Source organism: Macrosteles quadrilineatus, unplaced genomic scaffold, assembly GCF_028750875.1.
Source record: "Macrosteles quadrilineatus isolate MER2022 unplaced genomic scaffold, UCM_ALF_1.0 Scaffold_1__1_contigs__length_201487025, whole genome shotgun sequence".
In the NCBI taxonomy this organism is placed as follows: domain Eukaryota; kingdom Metazoa; phylum Arthropoda; class Insecta; order Hemiptera; family Cicadellidae; genus Macrosteles; species Macrosteles quadrilineatus.
The window spans coordinates 34,017,834-34,041,575 of NW_026542594.1; the positions used below are offsets into that span (position 1 = coordinate 34,017,834).

Genomic DNA, 23,742 nt, shown 5'->3' on the forward strand with positions numbered 1-23,742 from the left:
ATTGTCACAGTTGTAGACTGTTGCGTCCCTGTCTCGCCGGGACGGTCGCTGACATCATGGTCGAGGATAGCCAGTGACAACACTTTCTCTCAGCAGTATACTGGACCTGCTACAGCTGTTGACAACACGGTGGTGGTATAGGTGTATAATGTCCCACTGTTATTGTCACAGTTGTAGACTGTTGCGTCCCTGTCTCACCGGGACGGTCGCTGACATCATGGTCGAGGATAGCCAGTGACAACACTTTCTCTCAGCAGTATACTGAACCTGCTACAGCTGTTGAGTTGACAACACGATGGTGGTATAGGTGTATAATGTCCCACTGTTATTGTCACAGTTCTAGACTGTTGCGTCCCTGTCTCGCCGGGACGGTCGCTGACATCATGGTCGAGGATAGCCAGTGACAACACTTTCTCTCAGTAGTATACTAGGCCTGCTACAACTGTTGAGTTGACGGCAAGGAGGTGGTCGAGGTGTACAATGTCTAACTGTGAGCCGCCAGAACGCTAACCGGAAGTCTGGGCTGTAGAATGCATAGATGAATGGATTGATCGCTGAGTTAATCCATCCTGAAAAACAAACAAACGTATAAAATAAACTTTTGAATGTAGGTCTGAAGATTTTTTTAATATAACAAAGCTAACTAATATGGTTATGTTTCATAGTATGTTTCATCACTAGAGCCTAAAGTGACTCTTTTCGACCCGAGCTCAAGTTTTACGCAAACTGAGTGAGTTTGAAAAGACACTTTTGTCCGTGTGATGAACAATATTTTTGTCATATTACACCATTATTTAAACAAATAAGTTACAACTCTAAAAAAGTTGTAATTTAAAAAAGATAACTTCTCAAAACTTCTAACATGTTTTCAATTTAATTTTCAAATGGAAACAAGCAGCTGTTTAGTAAGGGTTATTTAACCGTTTCGTATATTACGACTAGCTGTACCCGCGGGCTTTGCCCCGTTTAATTTCTTAATTTTCAAGATGAGCTCGTTCGCATGGCTCAATCACGTCCTGAACGAATGTTCACGTTTTTGGGTTGGAGCTCGTTCGCTGCGCTCACTTGCCTTCAGGTTAGCTCGTGTGCTACGCTAACTCGCCTCCAGGTAGAAGTTCGTTCGCTACGCTCACTCACCTTTTGGTTGCAAATTAGCTGTTGTCATAAATTTAAAAAAATAATAGTGCTGCACCCTGTTGGTAATCCTTGTAACTTTAATGCTATTGAACATCATAGAACAGAACCAACTTGTTTAATTGAAACAGCTGTTAAGATTCATTAATTCCTTTTCAATATGAAAAATCATAAGGTTAACATGGGAAACTCCAGAGCCACTGGGGTGGAGCCCGAAAGCCCGATCAGAATAAAAACTACTTAGTTTTCCTATTTAATGCCCAAAGAATCGGTGTACCGAATTTCAGCCTCCTAGGTAAATGGGAAGTGGGAGAATTAGTGATGAGTGAGTGTGTCAGTGAGTCAGTTAGTCAGTGAGGGCTTTGCCTTTTATAAGTAGGTATAGATTGTGTTAGTGTACATTATACTATCGATATGTCGAACTATTTACAATAAGACAACAATTAACAACGATTGATTACACAATCGATACATACTTTCGATACATGCATTTTTTTACAATCGAAATTTATAACTGAGTTGGCAACAGCTGATTTTATTCCTTAGGGGCTAAAAATTATTTTTACTCCCTAAAGAGTAAAAATGCTACTTTATACCCGCAACGCATGCATTAAAAACAGCTGTTTTTGCTGCAGTGTAAGTTTTATTTTTCCTTCATCACGTCAGACATTATACCGTACTAATGTGCAAATGAATAACCCTCCAATTTTAACAATAATAATTTTTTTAGCATAATTTTGATTCCATGACATGCGGATGTCAGTTGTCTCAGCCTTATCAATTACATAAAGTGTTCAATATAATCTCTCTTCAGAATGTTAGTTGTAGTGGAATATACTTGTAATGAAGCTGGCGTTTATTCTTGAAATGAGGACCTCGTTCGTCGTATAGTCATGCGGCTTCATTGTCAACAAATAATGTGAATGATAATGCAATGCTGCATTTCCATAAGCAAATACTGTAAATTGTTACATAAATAGTGACGTTTACATGCATTGTTGTTAATTAATGTATCTTAAGACAACATCAGTCGGTTGTCCCCCATGGAAGTTGTCTTGGTCCTATCCTTTTCAATCTGTATATAGTAGGTATTGAATCAGTATTGGATTTCGGGATTATGTATTGTAATGGTGATTACTGCCAAATCTTCTTATCACACCAGCCGACTTTGGTTGGGGAAGCATTACAACATGTGAGTAGTGACATTTCAAAGGTTTGTGAATCGTCTAAGAATCATGGGTTAAAGCTAAACCCTGAAAAATGGCCCACTATGCACTTTGCTAATGCAGCAATCTATGATCAGCTGGAAACACACAACATCAAAGTCACAGTAAATAACTCAGAGCTATCCATTTCCAAAAGCATTAAGGTTCTTGGGGTGACAATTGACTCACAGCTGACTTTTTCTAGCCATTTCAAAAATATAAGCAAACATGTTGTTGAAAAATTAAAAGTACTTAATAGGTTTAGAACATTGCTCCCAGCAAACATCAAGTTGAGGTCGGTAAAATTCCTGATATTCCCTACTTAAAATGCCTACCTGTTTTTGGATACAGTTTAACACAGGAACAGATCACAATACTTCACAGGCTACATAATTGCCCCCTAAGGTTCATATACAACCTTAAAAAATATGATCATACTCAAGTCACCGTAGGATGTCAAATACAATGTCCGTCTGAGAGAGCTGTGATAAGCAGGTTGCATATGTAGGTATCAGGCAGCACAGTACTTGAAGGAAAAACTGAAAGCTATGTCGGCCGTGAGAGAGCGCAGAACTAGACAGGACTTGTTGCTTGATATACCAAGGGTTGTTCTTGATGCTGGTATCAAGGTGTCCGGTCATAAGTGTTAAATAAAATTTTGCATTAAACTACATGGTAATGGTGACAGAATGTCGCAAATTTGAGGTTCCCAACTTCAACAGTTAGAGAATAACAAATAAATTAAGATTTTTCAAAAATTATTGTAGTTGTTATGAAAAAGGTTATTTTACTCTGTTTAAAATGCACTTACCGTCAACTTCAATGACATTTTCAGAATCCTCACAAAATTTTAAATAAATATAACACATAATCGTTGGGGTACGTAAAAATATTATATTTAAAATTCTTCGTTAAACAAATTATTTTTATATCGACGAAAATGTAAATAACATACAGCAATTTATTTCTCGGTTGTTGAGTTCCGGCGAGGTTATCAAATATGACTAAAAACTTCCTTATTTAAAGGGCTTTACAATGGTGTATAATAGTTTTTAGTGTATAGATTTTACTGAAAGCGTTCGGTTGTGGCTATCCCAAAACTACCCGACATGGATTGGACGTGGAGGAAGTGTGACATGGCCTCCTCGATCTCCAGACTTGAGCCCGTTAGATTTTTTTGTTTGGGGTTACATGAAAAGTCTAGTTTACTCAACTGTTGTAAACTCTGAAGTTGAGTTACGGGAGAGAATCTTTGAGGCTGCTGGGAAAGTAAGGGAAAAATTGACGTATGAGGTCACAGTTGGCGCAATCCGCAAAAGAGCTAGGGCCTGCTTGCGGGAAAACGGTGGGCACTTTACACCCAAACTGTGATTTGTGCTTCGGACAAAGTGTGTCATTGATTTGTTTAATGGGTTAACTATCATTTCATATTTAAATTGTAGTGTGTATTATGTTTTTTACTAATGTGTTGTGTTTTTTAATTACAAATTTTCCAAAGTCTTAAAAAAAAACTCTTTAGTTTGATGGAAGTGTAGTCTGGTCAATCATAAATTATACATACCCTCATCATCAGTGGTCAGCTCATAAAATAGTAAGTAAAATTTTATTATTTTTTACAATATCTGTTTTGGCTTGACCGTGATTTTTCACAATAGTGCGTAAAATTCACCATGGATTTGACAGTAGGTAAATGTTGTTATACATCATTGTAAAGCCCTTTAAATAAGGAAGTTTTTAGTCATATTTGATAACCTCGCCGGAACTCAACAACCGAGAAATAAATTGCTGAATGTTATTTACATTTTCGTCGATATAAAAATAATTTGTTTAACGAAGAATTTTAAATATAATATTTTTACGTACCCCAACGATTATGTGTTATATTTATTTAAAATTTTGTGAGGATTCTGAAAATGACATTGAAACTGACAGTAAGTGCATTTTTAACAGAGTAAAATAACCTTTTTCATAACAACTACAATAATTTTTGAAATATCTTAATTTATTTGTTATTCTCTAACTGTTGAAGTTGGGAACCTCAAATTTGCGACATTCTGTCACCATTACCATGTAGTTTAATGCAAAATTTTATTTAACACTTATGACCGGACACCCTGTATATGAATTTGAACGGTTGGTGTTTTAGGCCTCTAGGGACCTCAAAATACGTTTTATACGTTTTATACGTTTTAATCCATTCTCTCACATTTTACGTTATCTATTACTCCATATTTGATGTTATTACTTAAGATTGGTTTTGGGCAAATCTACGGTGAGTTTTTATGGTACTATGCATATATCGCTTACCTAGCCAGGTGAGGATAAACATGACTTTTTCCGGGATAAATCCAGGATTGAGGAAGGGGTGTGCTAGATAGGCGAGGAAGAACGGCAGCCAGCAGGCGATGAAGCCTCCTACTACGATGCTCAGGGTCTGCGCCGCCTTGCTCTCTCGCCTAATCGAAGATACGCGGGAACTGTTGTCGGAGTAGCGCAGACGCCGGTCTGGTAGACGGTTCTCAGGCAACCGTGTCATTACACTGTAACACCATCGATGGGTAAATTGTTAACACTAATATCTCAAATTATTCTTTTTAGCATAACGAGAAAAATCCATACAGAGCCTTTAGTTCCAGACGGTAGATCCTAACGATCTAGGATATAAAAAAGTGCGTTTAAGGTATTTTAAGCATTCTTTGAAAAAAAACATGGTCAAATAAACATGAATAGTTTTCGCATAACTCCATAAATAAATAAATATTCTTCTGTGAAGGTATTTTGCTAAAAGGAGATATACTCATCATTCAAAATGACTCAAGGTTTACATATACTCTAACATAAAGTTACTTGTATACTTAAACCGACATGCTGAATATAATAATTCATTCTGGACATTTTAGTATCAGTAAATGCCGACTTAGAGCAAGTCAAAGCATGTGGTGGCCTGGCATATCTTCTATTATAGAAGGAACATTTCAAACGAGTCTCCTAATTGCACAGAATTAATATTCCAGCATCATGAACCACTAATCACCACTGAACTTCCTTCTCGTCCATTAGAAAAAACATGCATAGATTTGTTCAATCTTGATGAAACCTGGTTTCTATTAATGACGGACTTTTACAATTGATACTTTAAAATGGCAACATTAAAACATTAAGTAACTTACAAGTGAGTTAATAGAAAAATTCAATCGTTCTTTTGTCATCACGGAATTCCTTTCGAGTTTAGATCAAACCGTGGCTTCAGTTTAATTCTCAGCGGACCGTCTTAGAAAAGGCAGAGTTTAAAATTGTTGCACAAAATTACAACTCAAACTAATAACAGGGCATCATGAAAGTACCGGCTCTGCAGAAGCTGCTGTGAATATTACTAAAACCGTCTTAAGGAAAAACAAAGAAGTCTGTGTGTTTGTAGGAGCTGAACTCAAAAACTACTGAACTGACTGGGCTCGAATTGGACCTAAATAAAGCTACAGCTTCGAGGATACATATAGAAAGAGCTAATTGTGATTCGATATTGACATAGGGCTATGCCCCGTGGGCTTTCAAAGTTCTGAGGTGAGAGTTTAAAAAGTAAATATTGATTGGTATCCATGGCAACATAGAACAAACTCATAATTTTTAGATTAAAACATTTAGAACTGTCAAATGCACTGATTTAACAATTCCACCCATTATTGAATACTGAAATAATATTGCATATGGAATAAGACAATGAGCGCGTTTTGAGAACACTAACCGATGTATCGGTGCAGGACAAGTGCATAAAATGCGTCGTTCAGGGAGACCGGTCAGTTTCTCAGACAAAAGTATGCATTGGTATGGCAAGATGACGGGTCCATCGAATAATGTTCATAAGTTTGATAGGTTATATTGTTTTTTCTATGGTTATATTACGTAATAAGTGAATAATGTTCAAATAATATATTCTGCGAGGGTAAGCTTTTGTAATTTAAACAGTAGGTGGATGTGTAAATTATAATCCGATGTGTACCGTTTGGGATACCAAGACTCTTGCGTGGTACCGGTGAGTATGTCACCGGTTCATCTCATCTGCACCAGTGCACTTGCACATGTTCCCAGAACGCGCCAATTCATAAAAGAAATTATTCATTTATGAAATAAGATGGATTCTATATCCGTTGCCTTATCGACCTCGGCTGTTATCCTAAGTTGTTGAGAATTATTTTTTTGATATTTTTGTGGAAACAGTTATAAAACACCCCCACCACAGCAAACTAGCAAACCAAGCAAATTTCCATACACCTTATTATATTTTCTCAAATTTCTCCTTAAAAATGTTAGAAAATTACACTATTGAGAGGTTTGGAGGTTTGTTATAGCTTGTCGTTTACATTACAAACTACTCAACATGTTATTTGATTATACCTTACAATCTATAACTGATTTTGGATCCTAGGTAGTCTAAATAAGTGTTCAATTTCGTTAATAAATTAAATGGGAGGCGTGAAACCATTTTTAAGGCATTTTCAAAGAACCAACATTGTCTCTTTTGCATACTGATCCCGTTGAAAGGCATGGTAGGTAGCGAGTACTTCATCTATGGTATTATTATAAATAAGAGCTAGTCCACCCTGTAGATAACGCCGCGGTGAAAGTAAATCTAATCACACATAAAATGTGGGGAACCCATGGAAAATGCGATTACATATAAATAAAGATCAATACTACTTTCATTACCCATTACCACTATATTTTTTAGCTCGTGTGGTTCAATGACCTAGGAACTTTTTACCTGGCTATCCTGACGACCTCCTCGCTCTCAGAAGAATCTCTCGCCAAATCTGACTCCTCAAGATTGGACGTCGGCTTTCTCGAGAGTTTCTGAAACACACAATCACCAAACTTAGCTAAATATGTAAAATGAGCTCATTTGTTTTAACTTACAAAATATGGATAGTTAGAACTTGTTAATTACAACTAGATCAAATCAGCCTCGGCAACTGTTAATTAATTGTAAATAAGCGAGAGTCGTAAAACAAATTTAAACATAAAATATTATTAGGCCTACTTACTACTCCAAAACTCCGTTAGGCTGGAGGCAGCTACTGTCCGTAAATTACACACTGCCTTAACAAGAAAAAAACTCTTGCACGTTTACCCTTTTACTTTCTCCCCTTCAAACGGTAGTTGAACGTTACAAAAATAACTGCGACGACGTTTTTTTAGTTCTATGTTTTTTGGGGCGCTGAATCCAAATCTAAAGAGATCCAACAAAAATGCCTTGTGCGTTTTGAGGTACATGTAAAAAATATGAAAATCTATGCACTTCTTTTATTTTCTTGCTTATAACTCGGAAACTATGCGTTCTACTAAATTTTACTAAGCATCAAAATGAAAGATCATGAAATTTCCTACAAAATACATACTAATCATTCTTTATCGAACACACAGCCAAACGCTAAAGTGCGCTCCAAAAAGACGGAAAGTAAATAAAAGAAACGTCTTATAACATATATATTTTTATAAACATATATTTTCGCTTATAATGTTACTCACAAGACGGTAAATATACAAAAAAGGTGGTAAGTGGTGATCGATTTCGATTTGACACTCCAATCATCATTAGACAAAATAGGCGAAATGGGTGATTCGCCTATTTTGTGGCACACATTATATTTATAACATTCATATATTTATGTCATGATATATTTATATATTATTATTATATATATTATTATTATATATATTATTATATATTATTATTATATATATTATTATATATTATTATTATATATATTATTATATATTATTATTATTATTATATATTTATATATTCATATTTATGTCATTATATTTATGACATGATGTTTGTTTATGGTATAAGCGTAAATATATGTTTTAAGTGTTATAAGACGTTTCTTTTAATTACTTTCCGTAAATTTAATAACACGTACAATGCTGATCAAGAAGTTATGTACCGGCATTGCAGACACGGCCGAACACACCTTCTTATTTTGCAACCGGTGGCATGTCCGCCGAGCCTCGTTGATCTCTGAGATCTGCATCGACATTACTCCCGACGGGGATTGCCCAACTCCGCGCAGTGGTCAAATTTAATCCGAGGAAAAGTTTTATGGCCCCCGAAGGGTTCAGCCCAACTCCGCGCGGTGGTCACTTTTAGTGTCAAGTCTAACTCCGCGCGGTGGCCACTCCTAATATCTACGGTAGTTGTTTTGGTAAAATGTTTACCAAAACAAAGGCTACAGTACATTTGCATGGACGTGAGTTGAAGTTTCCAAAAAGTTTGCTGCTGTTATTACAATAATACCCCCGCCGTAGCAAAACTGCAGCCTAAGCGAACTTCTAATTGCCTGATTGCATTACCAGTAAAATATCTCTTTCAAAATATACTATTTATTCCCTATTTAAATAGCATTAGTTTAATGAGTGCACATAGGTTTGCTGCAAGAGGCAGGGTAATAAGTGTTTTTGTGAAATGTCAATAGTTAAGTGTAAAATAAATGCATTTCCAAATTTAATCAAAATACGCCCCTTTTACAGGTAATTACAACAATTTACTTATTCTCCATAAGAATAACACGGGAATTATAAAATTAAAATTTGTTGGCCTTTTTTCTGTAACCATTATGGTGCATAATAACACTTCGATATACTAAATTATTTGACTTTAAGCTCTACAAATTGCTTTCAAAAGAAATTGCAAACATGTATGCTTTTAGGGTCAAAATTGGGAAAACTCGTTTTTTCCCTATAAACCCCAGTTCCATGGTCCGATCGTGCTGGTTCGTGAACTCGTTCGAATAAATGTAGGTTTAACGTTCATATACAATTTTATCAAAATTGGATAATTTTTGCTCGAATTATCGTGCTAACGGACATCTATATTTATATGAATTCGAACGGAAAGTGTTTTCGACCTTTGGGACATAAAAACGAAAAATTAAATCAGTGGGTCCAGGTCTTACCATAATACCTACGGTAATAACTTATTCCCTATATGGGAAATTCACTAACACGTTGGTCTGGGTCTGGCTTCAATGAAAATCCTCTTCATAGACGTCAAATTCGGCATTTAGTAAGACGTAAAAGAAATATTTTAGCTTATTATACATGCAAAATTATAGATTCACAATTGGAGGTGAAACTTAAAAACCACAATGTAAGAAGTTCAAAAAGTCCGTGCGAAGAGTGATACGTATGGAAGTTTCTGAAATTCACAGCACACAATTATTTAATATGCTAATACATTTTATTAACGATTTCATGAGCTTTACGTTACACTAGTGTGCTGCGATCACGGATTTTACCTTTTTATACAGCAATATACTGCAAATTTGCTGTAATCTCTTTTTTTGTAAAAAAAAAAAAACTTAGCTCTGCATCTAAAAGTGGCTACAATGGACTTTTTAATGAATAACAAAACTTAATTTATTATCCCTTCCAATAACATTTAACAAAGGAAACATTTTAAAATTCTTTTTGTAATCAAATTAAAAGTATAAGTTTGTTTTTGAGGTTTGCCAATAATATGATTTAGTTTTTCTGAAAAATTTATAAGATATTACTTACCGGTACTGTAATCCTTAAAATATTTACGATTGTAAAATGTTTTACTAAGCAATTGCTTCGCATTTTAAGGCTTATAATTATTGTTTAACTATATTAATTTAAATTTATTATGGTTTGAAATAAGTGTAACTTTTGTAAATTTGTAAATATTTTACTTATAAAATTTTAGTAGGCTAATATTTGTATTTTATTTTTAGTCCAGGTATTTAAATGAAAAGTTTTTTTTTATAATATACACGATGTTTATGTTAACGATGATTAATTTGACCAATTTTGGCTCACTTGCCATGAAATTTTGAACATTTTGTACGTAGAGTAATTAAATATAAAGTCAATTTTGAAGTCTGAAGTTTTATTAAAATTGCTATACTGCTTTAAGTATTGATATAACTTTGTTTCAAGTCATAAAAACATAGAAGTTTGTCGGCCATTTTTTTCCAATTTGACGTGTGTAGCTAACTGTTGTATGAAACAGAGATTACAGCTAATTTGTTATAGCAATCTGTGGTTGTATACAAAACTAATATTTTTGAACTTGGTATTAAAGTTCAGAGAGCTCATAAGCCCAGTAATATGAATGAGTGAGTATTGTACAATTTGGAACGTATAAATTGACAGTCACTCTTTCTCGCAGACTTTTTCAAACTTCTTATATTAGTGGGTTTTAAGCTTCATTTCCTGTTTTAGGTATATCTTATCTCTTTACTTTACTATAAATGATAAACATAACATAAAGCATAACACAATTTCAAAGTTCAAACACAAACTCTCAGCCGTCAGGGCTGTGAGAGCCAAAATTGACCACTGCGCGGAGTTGGGCATGTGCCGCGAGGGATCCGAAGTGACCACTGCGCGGAGTTGGACAGTCGGTTTTGACAGATTTCTGACCAGTGCGCGGAGTTGGGATAAGCCCCTCCCGACAACATTGTTGAAGCTATGCTCCAGAGGGAGGAAACCTGTGTGCCGTGTGTACGTGCTCAACGCTCAACAGCACAGGTTTAAGTTGTTGCACGGTTGGTACTCACTGGCTGCGTCTGCCGGACGTTTCATCTGGTAACTTGTGTCACCCGTTTCTCAGATTTTCGGGGTTCGAGGTTGCTCTTAATATGGGGTCCTCATCCGGTAGAGTTTTCCTTTTGTGAACCCTGCAGATTTTCTTCATAGGTCGTTTTCACTACGCACAAAATTGAGCTAGAGTTCGTTCATCCACGGGTAAGTAGGATTCGCCAGGCCTAGTCCTCGCTTATTTCTGTCTGTTTCATTTTACTGTTTTACTATTGTTCAAAAAAGTTTTCCAGAGTTATTTTCATGTTTATTGAACTGTTTTCTGAGAGTTTCGACTCCACCAGATAACACAATGTGCATGCCTCGTTGAGTTAACTTTGTCAGTACAAGTGATATTTCAATTTGAGCCTATTTTCATGTTTAAGGTTAAAATATCAAGTTAGTAAAGCGTTAATATTATTTCTATGTCATTTTAAATCATTTGTGTAATTTTTGTGTTCAATTGTGAGCTAGTCTGGACCCAATCATGTTAAAAGTTTCTGAGCTAGTTCTAACTTTGTTTGTGCTAGTAACTTTTTACTAGCCTAAAATTTGTTCTGGTCAATTCTAGTAGCCTAGCCATCCCAGATAATAACATTAAAAAAAAATCCATTTGTTGGTCCTTTAACTTGTGAACAGTAAGCAAGCACATTCATGGTTTTTTTATTTATGTGAGATCATTTTACTTTTCTCCAAAAAATCATGTTTATTAAGCTAGTTTATACTAGAACAACTTTTGTAAAAATGTGGTTGCTGACTGCAGGTAAAAAGAATGTTTTACGCCCTTTCGATTTATTCAGGCCTAGTGCAAACTATGTAAATGGACTCTAGGACATGTTAACCTTAATTAGGCCAGGTTAGTGATCCATACTTTGTATCAGGGTCGGTGACTCCGTCTGAAGCCTGCCACCATTAGATGCTAACCGATTTCACATGAGCATTCTCCTGAACTGATGGGGACTGCGCCGTACCACTGCCGTACCCGCTGATGGAGATGCCTACACGTGTAGGCCTACGCCTACTCCGGCCTAATACCATGCTGCCATGTCTGGGGAGCGGCCATCCTGTACTCGGCCCAACTTCTACTTCCTGCTTCCTGGATTTCAACAAGGTTTTACGGTCAGGTCAGTCTAGTCCATTTGGAGAGTCTCGTCCATCATGAAGAAATCTTACTCAACATCAACGTTTTGATTTAACTTATATAAAAAAAAACCCTGTAATATGTTTAACTGCAATTTAATTAACTAGTGTACATGTTGCTCGAATTCGAGCAATCGCAAAGTATTACAGGAGTTATTTCAAAACGAATAACAGTCATATTTACAATGAGTTTTAAAGAGTCAACTCAAAAATTACTGGTGTGTAACTCAGACCATGTTTATCTTCGTTATTGATAAACCTAAAGCATTCCGGCCGGTTTTCTCCTTCTCAAAATGCCTCGCTGTACATGCAACACAGGTCATTGATAGAGGGCCAATTGAAAACGAAAAATCGTTTTAGGGTAGTGTTGGGGCGCATTTGTAACCTAATAGTTGAGATAGTCCAGGGTCAGGTGCTGACTGCCTATTACGGCGCCAGTGTTCTGTAGCTGCGGTCGTTATCACGATTATGCTTCCTGTCTATGTTTCGTTGTCGTCGCGTCGGAGGCAAGAAAAAAAAACAACAAATAAAAAAATTATAGCTACACAAAACCACGATAAATGCACAAACTTAAGATACAATCATGCTAACACGACCCGTCATAGCGACACAAAACAACGATAAATACACAAATTTAAGATACAACCATACTAACACGATCCGTCTTGGGAATTATGTTTACACAAACTGAAATAGTAAATAAATGTACTCAATGCGTTTCATTGAATTTAAAAGTAAACTAGTGCACCCGTTGCTCGAAATCGAGCAATTAAACCGTGGTTATAAAAAAAACTATTCTGTTTACATTACTTTTATTTTGTTACAGTAAAAAAACACTATTTATTATATTAACTCTCTGTACACTATATTTTTTGTGAACACCCTGTCATCACTAAACAGTTTCCCTTGATCTTTGGTGTGTTCTATAAAGATACGAAGCCCGTCAAACGACCTGGCACGGGCTTGGGCACGGCTCGCTGCTACATAGAGTTGTCCATGGGAGAACACAGGACGCGGAAGGTAAATTCCAACAGTACTGATTGATTGTCCTTGAGCCTTGTTGATGGTAATGGCAAAAGCTGGAATTACAGGAAACTGAGTTCGTTGAAGCTTAAATGGAAGGACATTGTCTGATGGCTGCAGGTGTACTTTTGGAATCAGAATTCGTTCTTTGACGGATGCGCCAGTCAGTACTTCACAATCTAATGTATTATTGTGCAAACGTTTAACTCTTAATCGGGTCCCATTGATTAACCCTTTTGCAATATTCAGGTTTCTAATCAACATTATAACAGAATCCTCCTTTAATAAGAGACGATGAGGCGGCAGTCCACTGACACATAGACCATTGAGGAATTCTGTGGGATATCTGTTCTGTTCTTCTTCATCATCTGCTACTATGCTATCACAACTCAAGTACACTCTCTTTTGCCCTGGCATTATGGATGTTATTAAATTGTTTAGCTTTATACAGTCCTCATTTTTGGGTGCCAAAATTGCTCTATCTGTTATATCTTCTCTTTGAATTATATCATTTATGTTTCCATAGACAAATTCAACTACCGATCATGTTCCAACTATTTCATTGGGAATCTGAATAACATCGGATCCTAACTCTGTATGTGTTGGGATTTTGCCATCTCCCATTAATTTTACAAAATTGGAAAAATCAGAGTCAGGGTTGTGAGCCCTCATATTTTTACTTAATTCCAACTTTTTCACTAAATGCCAAGAATGATAACTTTTGACACAATTTTCAATCATAATAGTGCGGCCCGAGTGTGGAACAACAGGTAGTGTTTGTCTAAAATCACCACACATCAATACAGGAACGCCACCAAACATCGAGTTTTTAAACTCTTGAGGCCTTATATCTCGAAGAAGCCTGTCAATAGTGTTCAGAGCATTTACGGGGCACATAGAAATCTCATCAATTATAATTAAAGCACAGCTTTTGATGCGGTTTGCTTCCTCGCTGTTTTGCACAATGCCGGACACTGACGACTCATTGATTGGAATTGGTAATTTAAACATGTTGTGCAATGTTCGACCACCATTTAGAAGACTTGCAGCAATACCACTGTAAGCGCACGCAATGCAGTCTAATTTCAATGAACTAAGCTTGTGCATAATTGTTTTTTGTACAAATGTTTTTCCACACCCTCCCAAAGCTGTTAAACAAAACACTTTTTCTCTAGCCTCCTTTGTCATAACGGCATAAATAACCTGATCAATTACTGACCGCTGTTCTTCATTCGCTGACTGATACATTTGATTGTACTTATTCAGTTCTTCGGCAACATCATAACTCCCTTCGTTATGTACATTTCTTGTCAGTGCTGGTAAACCCATTTGTAGGCAAGACGTGTTGTGAGTAAGTAAGATATCTTCAATATCTAAAAGACCTCGATTGAATGCAATGTCTTCCTCAAATCTTTGAAGGTAATCTTCACAAAGATATTATTTAAAGTCTTCCCATAGTTGGATTGCATTGGTTGGAGTGTTTAGAGCACATATCACAGCAAAGATTTGCCGTAATTGGTTTGGGGAGCTAAATGTGGCAACCTCTGCTAGAGTATCATGCCATTCGTTATTGTTAGTCGCGATTCCTCGTGCACATGCTGTTTCTTCAAATGTACCATATAATATTCCGTTATAGGTTTTCACATCATCAAAGTTTTTTACACCTCGAACATGCAATAAGAGAAGCCTCAGGTGGAAGAGTTCTTTGTTTTTAGGACTTACTGTGTACATTCGGCTGATTACTTTTTCACCCCCACGTTGTCTCTTGCTCCATTTCTTTTCATTTTTGTTCCAAATGTAGTGCTGAGGTACTTCGATATAGAGGAGGCAATGCGCTGCTGCATCGGTTTGGTTGAGTTCAAAAAAAGCTTGCAATTTTGTTTGCCTGGGATTTGCAACTACCTGTTCCTCCGCACCCTCTCTGAAGTAAACTGTGTGCTGGCTAGGTAAATGAATATCTAGGCGCTCAATGTGATGGCTCTGGAAATGCATTTTATATTCAAAGATACGCCATACAGCCTCAACTGACCCAACATATCGGCAATTCAAATACCTATCTATTTCGTCATTAACAATTTCATTGTCATTTGACGTGCTAAACCTTAAAGTGGCACAATCGTATCCTTTATAAATATACTTGTAAATATATTTTATACTCTTAACAGTACTACAAACCTCAACATTTATGTGGCAGTCGAATTTTGCCAGCAAATAGGGATTATAAGGCACTACCTATAAAACGATTGTCCACAGTACTTCCTCGAACATCTACAGTGTTGTTGTTGTCAGGTCTCTTATATACAGCATATCCATTAACATTTTCCCTAGTGGTTTCATTAAAATCTTTAGGAAATCTTTTACTGCATTCGCCATCCTTCATACACGGTGACCGAGGATTCAAAGTGCCACATGGGCCATGAATCATTTGGTTCTTCACTTTTTCAAAGAGCATTGGGTAACGTTCTTTATCGGGAAGATAAGCATGTACAATTTGATCAATTGTTTCGGCATCTTGAATTCTGTCTTCCTCGTCTAACGTCAACAATATGTGTGCGTGTGGTAATCCCCGTTTTTGGAATTCGATAGTGTATATTAAAGCTACAGGTTTTCCAAATATTTGGTTTTTCATAATGTCAGATACTAACTCTTTGAGTTTAGTGTGAAAAACTCTTACAACTAAATCAGGTCTAAAGTGAGGTAACTCTCCAGGTTCCAAGTTTTGTACAATCTCGATCCATTTGGGATTACACGTAACTGTAATAAATAATGACGGTTTGCCAAATTTTTGAACTATAGCCATCGCGTCAAGGTAGTTTTGATTCATGTTGCGTGGCGAGCCTATGAATGAAGATGGTAAAATGACTTGTCTCCCAAGACGATGGTTCTGATTTTCAACACGATTGTGAAAAAAGTCACAGACGTTCAAGTACAAATCAGCTCGAAGTTGGCTTTGATGGTTTCGAATGAAATCTAATCTTGTTCCCTCGATCCTTACGTACATATCCACCACCCATTGCAAGAAAAGTTTTTGGGACCTATGAAGTATACTAAATTCATCTCTGATAGCAAGTCTATATGAAGTGTACTGTAACATCGTTAATCTGTTGCGTTGTCTTGACGTCCCAGGAGCATGCAACATTCCAGGATTCCATCCACTGTCACCCCCTGGAAACAAAAGTGGATATGCCATCGGATCTAAAGAAGGCTCAAGAACTGATACTCTTCGTATTCCATGTGATTTTGAGTAAACTATTAAATTACGTTCCCCTGGAGGTTCCCCATCCCTTGCCCGAAATATCGCCGCTACGTCAGTGGTGACAGCATCGTTATAACGTCTTACGTCCAAGTCTTTATCAGTCACAATATACATTAAAACTTCGTTGTCACCAGACTGATGACAAATTTCAGCCATGGTTTTAAAAGAGCGGACATAGGGGTTGACGTCATTTAAATACAATGCAATTTCCTCCATTAAATCTCGATCACAGTTTTGGTTTGGCTGATCCTCATTCTTTGTTCTGTTGCTGTATTTACATCATATAAGTAAATTTGAGCATATTTAGGACGGCAATCCTGGGCTGGCAAAAATGTCCCTATTCGGTGATGAAAATTGTCATGGATTCTGAAGTTATAAATTCCGCCTAGTAACGATTCATCCAGATGTGATTCTGAACTCACCATGGCAAAAGCTGAGTTGAATGATCTAATATTTGCCATGTAGTTTTGACTTTTTCGCTTAATTCCTTGGTCTTGTGAATTTATTCCTTCAATAAGGTGTTTGATGTAGTTAGCAGGTGAATAGTTTGGTAAAACAACCTTACCTTTGTGACAACACAATTGAAAATTGTCGGTTGTTTCTCTGAATTTCCTCACCCTTAAAATGATGAGCCCCACATGACATGCACTGAAAATTCATCGGACCAATTGTGAATGGGAGTACTTCGTCAGGCATCCTTAAACCTCTTTTATATGAGTCTGTATTTGGTTCGTAGTTTTCACGCACCCCTCGCATGAGGTCACGGCGATGCTCGCGTGTCCTGCGTAAATGTCTCCTTCTGATAGGAGGCATGTTTAAAATCAACACTGTTCAAGAAATTAAAGTAAAAAAATTACATGGTTAAATATTACAGGAGAAATTAAAGTAAAAACACAAAAAATTACATGATTAAAAATTACACGTTTTGCACTACTACATTTTATAGACATACACATTAAAATATCACTTAAAAACCACGTGCACCACGTGCACATTGTACATTGTGGTATTGTAATTTCTTATCACTTGTAAATATTATTATTTTGCAGTTTACAAATCAGCTGACTAACTGTCTAAACACAGGAGAAAGCAAAAGATCTACAGTAGATGCATTTGGTTTATTGTGGCAGGCCAGTAACATATTATCATTACATTATATATTATGGATGGGACCTCAATTAGTTTCCAGAGAAAAGCAAAAATAAACGTCTCCTTAAGAAGTAAAAAATTACTTCATTCATTTAGGCTATTATTATTACTATGGTAATGGCGACCATAATGTAGAAAGAGATAATAAAGGAATAGTAATCAAGTAGGCCTAACTAATAAAAGCTGATTGCAGTAAGTACGAAATACGAAAATTTAAAGGGCCTCACTCTCTAATTATTTTCCTAAAAAGAAAGTTTCCTGCACAACTTCACGTTACGCTCTTTCCAATGACACCAAAAACATGTCATTCGGTTCAGTAGCTTTGGAGGATTAATTGCCACAAAAAACCTGCTTGCTTTTTAAATAAGTGAAGCTCCTGACCCCGTGCTTCGCAACGGGAAAAATCAGTTTCATAATCATTGAAAAAGATTTAGAATAAATAATCTATCATAAAGTTTAAGATTAAATAAACATACCACATAGTTGTGTAAAATATTTTATTTAATATTTTTGGATCAGCTGTGTGAATTTTTGAAATATTTATTTTCAGTTCTGGTTGTTTACATTTAAATGCTAAAGCAAAGGTAAACATTGTGTTTATATGGAGACCAATTAGGCTATTAATATTTTATTTCTGACAACAGCTGGAGTTTCATAACAATGTTTGTTTCCCATGTTAATCGTATGGAGAAATGCGGAACTTTAAAGGGCCCCAGGGCCTCACTCTCTGATGATTTCTAAAAACAAAAGGTTTCCTGCACAACTTCACGTTACGCTCTTTCCAATGACACCAAGAACATGTAAATCGGTTCAGTAGTTTCGGAGGAGTAATTGTCACAAAAATCTTGCTTGCGTATTAAATAAGTACTAGTGAACCTGTGCGGCTCAATGCCCCGCAAAAAACATATGAATTCAGAAAACGAATTCATCGTGTTAAGTCTTATATATTGACTCGACGTCGAAAATTAAATAAGCTAAGCTTACAGTAAATAATAAAGCCTTAGAAGGGAAGCAGTCCAACCATTTTCTTGCTGTATGCGTATTATATTTAGTAAATTAATAAGTGTTAAATAAGGTTAAATATGTTATAGGGTAGTTATTTTTTTTTAGATTTTTAAAAACACATTTAACAAAACATTTGATCGTATCAAACCAATAGGCCTATGTAACATATTTTGAGGGCCATAAAACGCTGCTTGAAGAAAACGCTTAAAAAAATAAACACTAAAAAACAATATTTTTATCACAAAAGCACTTCCATGAATACCTACTACAATTTTAGTCTTAAAGTTACCTTCAGGAATATAACCCTGGTCAGAATTTTCCGTAATGAATATGCTTATCTTATTAAAAGATGTAGCCTTACTTAAAACAACGTTGCTCATGACTGAAATTGGTCTGGCTAAGAAAAGTGCTGATCTTTAATTAAAGTGCTTGTGCTGCAAATGCCAAAGATAACAGAAATTAGGATTTTTCAATTTTAAAAGGTAAGTTTGTTTCAGACGGGCAAATTTTTATCCTCGAAATCAAAATATGTCTCTATTCACTTGTTCCAGTTAGGACTTTAAATTTTACTTTACATTGTTGTTAACCGTTCTGATCACATGAAGCCTTGTGCCATTAATGAGGCCCTTTTTGATGTATTAATATCAATAAAACCACTGCCCCCTTTTATTAGTATAATCTGTGTCTTGTCAATCCACTGACCTCTATATTTAAAAACTCAGTTGCATTTTCTAGATGGGTGTCTCCGCCTTCGTCTGTTTTCGAGGACTCACTCTTTTTACCCTTGGCATACTGACAATTAATTACCTAACTTGTCAAGTTCATGTAGTAATGCATTAATACTGTTAGTTTATAAAGAAAATTAGATAAAAGTTACTTGGCTTGGTACTTTCATAACTGCAAACTCAAAATACACCCACAAGTAAAAAAGAATCAAGTTATTGGTAAAAAAAAAAAAAAACTATGTATGTGTAAAAACATTATTCACATGAAGTAGATGATTTGCTTGATTTCTCGATCAGCTGTTTCGTTTCTAATGAATTAATAATGTCAAAGATTTGTGATTTAAAATACATAAATTATTATAGTAAAGTTTTCTAAATATGGTAACTTATTCTCAAATAAATTTTACTGTTCCCAGCTTTAAAATTAAGTAGTGAGATCCATTATGAGTAAACTTTAAGGTACACAATCCTTGATTGAAATGTAGTATACATTAACAGTCATAATACACAGCAATTATTATGTAGTAGACTTTGACTATTTTCAAGTAACAAACATATGTTTCTGTAAATAAAAATTATCTCCCATGTTATCCTTATGGAGAAATACGAAACTTTAAAGGGCCCTAGGGCCTCGCTCTCTAATTATTTCCCTAAAAAGAAAGTTTCCTGCACAACTTCACGTTACGCTCTTTCCAATGACACCAAAAACATGTCAATCGGTTTAGTAGTTTTGGAGGAGTAATTGTCACAAAAAACCTGCTTGCGTATTAAATAAGTATAGACTAGTGTACCTGTTGCTCGAATTCGAGCAATTGCGAAGCATTACAGGCGACTCACAAAGATCATGGAAATACTCACGATCTACACAACAGTTAGATATAATCAAAATCTTTTGTAAATATGTTATCTTGTCTCAAAAAGCTGATCTAGTTTTTTAGTGTTTCTAAACATCTTTCCCTCTCATAGCCGCATTAGGTTGTCTATAATAACGATTATAAATGAAAAAAAAATATTTCTTTTCTTCTACTTGGTTGTGTTCTATACCTTTTTCTATGTTTCCATTGTTTGCAAATCGGTTATTTCAATGATTGCTCACGAAAATATATTGTTAATTCAGTTTTATTTTTAGCCTATATAAAATAAAATTGTCCAGGATTATCGCTTTTTTCCATTGTAATAATTTCACCCACCCAAGTTTCGTCTACAGATGCAATACGCCAAAGAATATCACCTACGTACAATCTCCAAGAAGTGGTAAAAAAAGGCAGAAACCAAGCCATACAATAGATGTAAGTTAAAACTCCTTAAGAAATAATTTTAAGAGTTACTGTGATATTAGGATTTTCCACTGATTTGGTAATAGTACATTATATTGCAAAACATGACACGATGCAGAATAAAATCGATTTTAAAATCAGAAAAACCCATTGCAAATAATGTACTTCATTTTGAAAAATTCAATAAATCACAATTTAAATATTAACAGCTGTTTCATTAAAAAGTAGTGTAGAATTATGCATATGGTAAACAAATGTGAAGAGGCAACTTTAAAGGCTTGGGGGCAGAGCCCCAAGGGAATTTACCTCGTTCCTCTTTTGATGGCTCATCTATAGACCAAGACCTTTCTTTAGAGACCCCTACCAAGTTTCTATACCCAGCCGTTCTCTCAAATTAGCTGGGACAAAAACCCAGTTTTTAGTCCGTAAGAATAACATGGGATGGGAATTCAAAGGCCACGGGGCAGAGCCCCAAGGGAATTTACCACGTTTCTCTTTTGATGGTTCATCTACAGACCAAGACCTTTCTTTAGACACCTCTACCAAGTTTCTACGCCCAGCCGTTCTCTCAATAAATTGATAGCTAAAGCTATGACAAAGAAAAACAGTTTCAAATTAATATATAGATTATAGTACCGTAAAGTTTTCTTAATCATGGTAACTTATTCTCAACTAAATTTTACTATTCCCAGCATTAAAATAAAGTAGTAAGATCCATTATGAGTAAACTTTAAGGTACACAATCCTTGATTGAAATGTAGTATACATAAACAGTCATAATACAAAGCAATTATTATGTAGTAGACTTTGACTATTTTCAAGTAACAAACATATGTTTCTGTAAATAAAAATTATCTCCCCATGTTATCCTTATGGAGAAATACGAAACTTTAAAGGGCCCTAGGGCCTCATTCTCTAATTATTTCCCTAAAAAGAAAGTTTCCTGCACAACTTCACGTTACGCTCTTTCCAATGAGACCAAAAACATGTCAATCGGTTCAGTAGTTTCGGAGGAGTAATTGTCACAAAAATCCTGCTTGCGTATTAAATAAGTACGAGAGGTTGTCCAGTGGTCGAAACTCGACCAAAAATATTTTATGTACGGTCTTCTTTGTTTTCATCCCACACTGTGAATAAAACATGTGATTGGAGTTTCTTCCATTTGTTTTGATTTTCTGTTTATATTTCGTTGTTATTTCGTCACCAGCATAGCAACGCATAAGATCCAAGTTAATTTTTTCACATTTTTAAACTCATTTTTTGTGCTTATCTTTGAGCCTATTTAAATTTATAAAGGGATTCTGCACACCTACAGGAAAATAGCTTTCTAACGGTATGCGTAGATTTTCCCTACGATGCACACGAGCTGAGAAAAAAGGTTTTAAAGAAACATGCTTGCCTATTAATATATAGATAGATAGATAGATAATAGATAACAGCAATTAAATTATACAGCTGATCAAAATGTAAACAATTATGTTCTTCATGAGGATAAGGGTAACCCCTTTTTTCCTTGCCGGTTGTTTTCACCGCTTGGTATATCTTATAGGCTTTGCGACGCGACCACATTTGTTAATATTTGTAAATGTACTTCATGTTTGTAAATGTAAAAATTATTTATTTTAATGTAGGGCTAAAGGTCTTAAATGTTTTAAATGACTTTTATAAGGTGGCCACCTAAACTAAGATATAAAAGATAGAATTTTAATTTTAAATTAAATATTTTGTTTAAGAAATCTATCTATCTATATCTATTTAATATTATTAATGAGAAAGTTTGGATTTATGGATGGATGTATGGATGTATGTTTGTGACAAGTGAACGCGAAAAATACTGGTCGGATTGGGCTGAAATTTGGCATGATGATAGCTCACATTCCCGATTAACATAATAGGCATATTCTCATTTCAAAAATCCTTTCGGGCTCCGCCCCAGTGGCTCTGGAGTTTCACATGTTAACCTTATGAGAAATGGAATTATTGAATCTTAACAGCTGTTTCAATTAAACAAGTTGGTTCTGTTCTATGATGTTCAATAGCATTAAAGTTACAAGGATTACCAACAGGGTGCAGCACTATTATTTCTTTTACATTTATGATAACAGCTAATTTGCAGCCAAAAGGTGATTGAGCGTAGCGAACGAACTTCAACCTGGAGGTGAGTTAGCGTAGCGAACGAGCTAACCTGAAGGCAAGTGAGCGCAGCAAACGAGCTCCAACCTAAAGTTGAGTGAGCGTAGCGAACGAGCTCCAACCTAAAGGTGAGTGAGCGTAGCGAACAAACTTCAACCAGGACGTGATTGAGCCATGCGAACGAGATAATCTTGAAAATTAAGAAGTTAAACGGGGCAAAGCCCGCGGGTTACAGCTAGTATGAAATATATTAAAAGCTTGGGTTATTATCTTGGCTAGGGCATTGCCTTTTTATTTAAAATTGTTGTATTGTTATACATATATATATCTTGAATTTATATTTGTGTCCAGCCAGCTCTTGTGTTGTTATTGTTGACCCTCCACCTCAGCAATATTGTACCGGAATCCCACCATTGATTTTGCGCTTCCAAGGGCTTCCCCTTTTAATCAATGGAGTTGGGACTTCGGTTACACCTGGAACTGTGTATAGTAATTCCCCGAGGCCATCCTTCGGGCTAAGAAGGTCGATCTTAGCGTGCTGTTGTTCATGGCCTCTAGGTTGTCGTGTCTGTGAGCGATCACAAAGGCTAACCTAGAGTTCACATGGTATCCTTGGTGGTTGCCTAGGTACTTACCGGAGGATTGAGAAGCCACTTGATCTGTTCCGTTCTGCTGTTCATGGCCTTCAGGTTGTCGAGTTTCTGAGCAATCACAGAAGATAACCTAGAGGCCACATCATATCCTTGGTGGTTGCCTAGAAACTTAACGAAGGTTTGAGAGGCCACTTGACCTGTGGCGTGCTGTTGTTCATGGTCTCCAGGTTGTCGTGTATGTGAGCGATCACACAAGCTAACCTAGAGTTCACATGGTATTCTTGGTGGTTGCCAAGGTGGGGCGATGTCTACTTGTACCGGCGTCTAGTTGTACCTGCTGCATTTTGGTGACAGGCGTCTAGTTGTACCCCGTCCAAAGCTGTAGGGACAACTTGACGATGGTGCGGACGTCTAGTTGTACCTACGTCTAGTTGTCTCTACGTCTAGTTGTACCTCTTAAAAATCTACAGGTACAACTAGTCGGGAACGCCACCGTCTACT

The 23,742-nt window shown here is 36.1% G+C and overlaps 1 protein-coding gene across 1 annotated transcript in view; it reads right to left on the reverse strand.

Moving 5' to 3' along the window:
- Window positions 1-294: 294 nt before the first annotated feature.
- LOC128995902 (probable G-protein coupled receptor No18) overlaps window positions 295-23,742 on the reverse strand; it is a 44,056-nt gene continuing 20,608 nt past the window's right edge. Inside the window, exons 11-13 of the mRNA XM_054420952.1 lie at window positions 7,099-7,187; window positions 4,647-4,879; window positions 295-569 (exon numbers count right to left, since the gene is read on the reverse strand). Coding sequence (XP_054276927.1) covers window positions 382-569; window positions 4,647-4,879; window positions 7,099-7,187 — 510 coding nt within the window. The 3' untranslated portion in view covers window positions 295-381. The remainder of the gene's footprint in view (window positions 570-4,646; window positions 4,880-7,098; window positions 7,188-23,742) is intronic.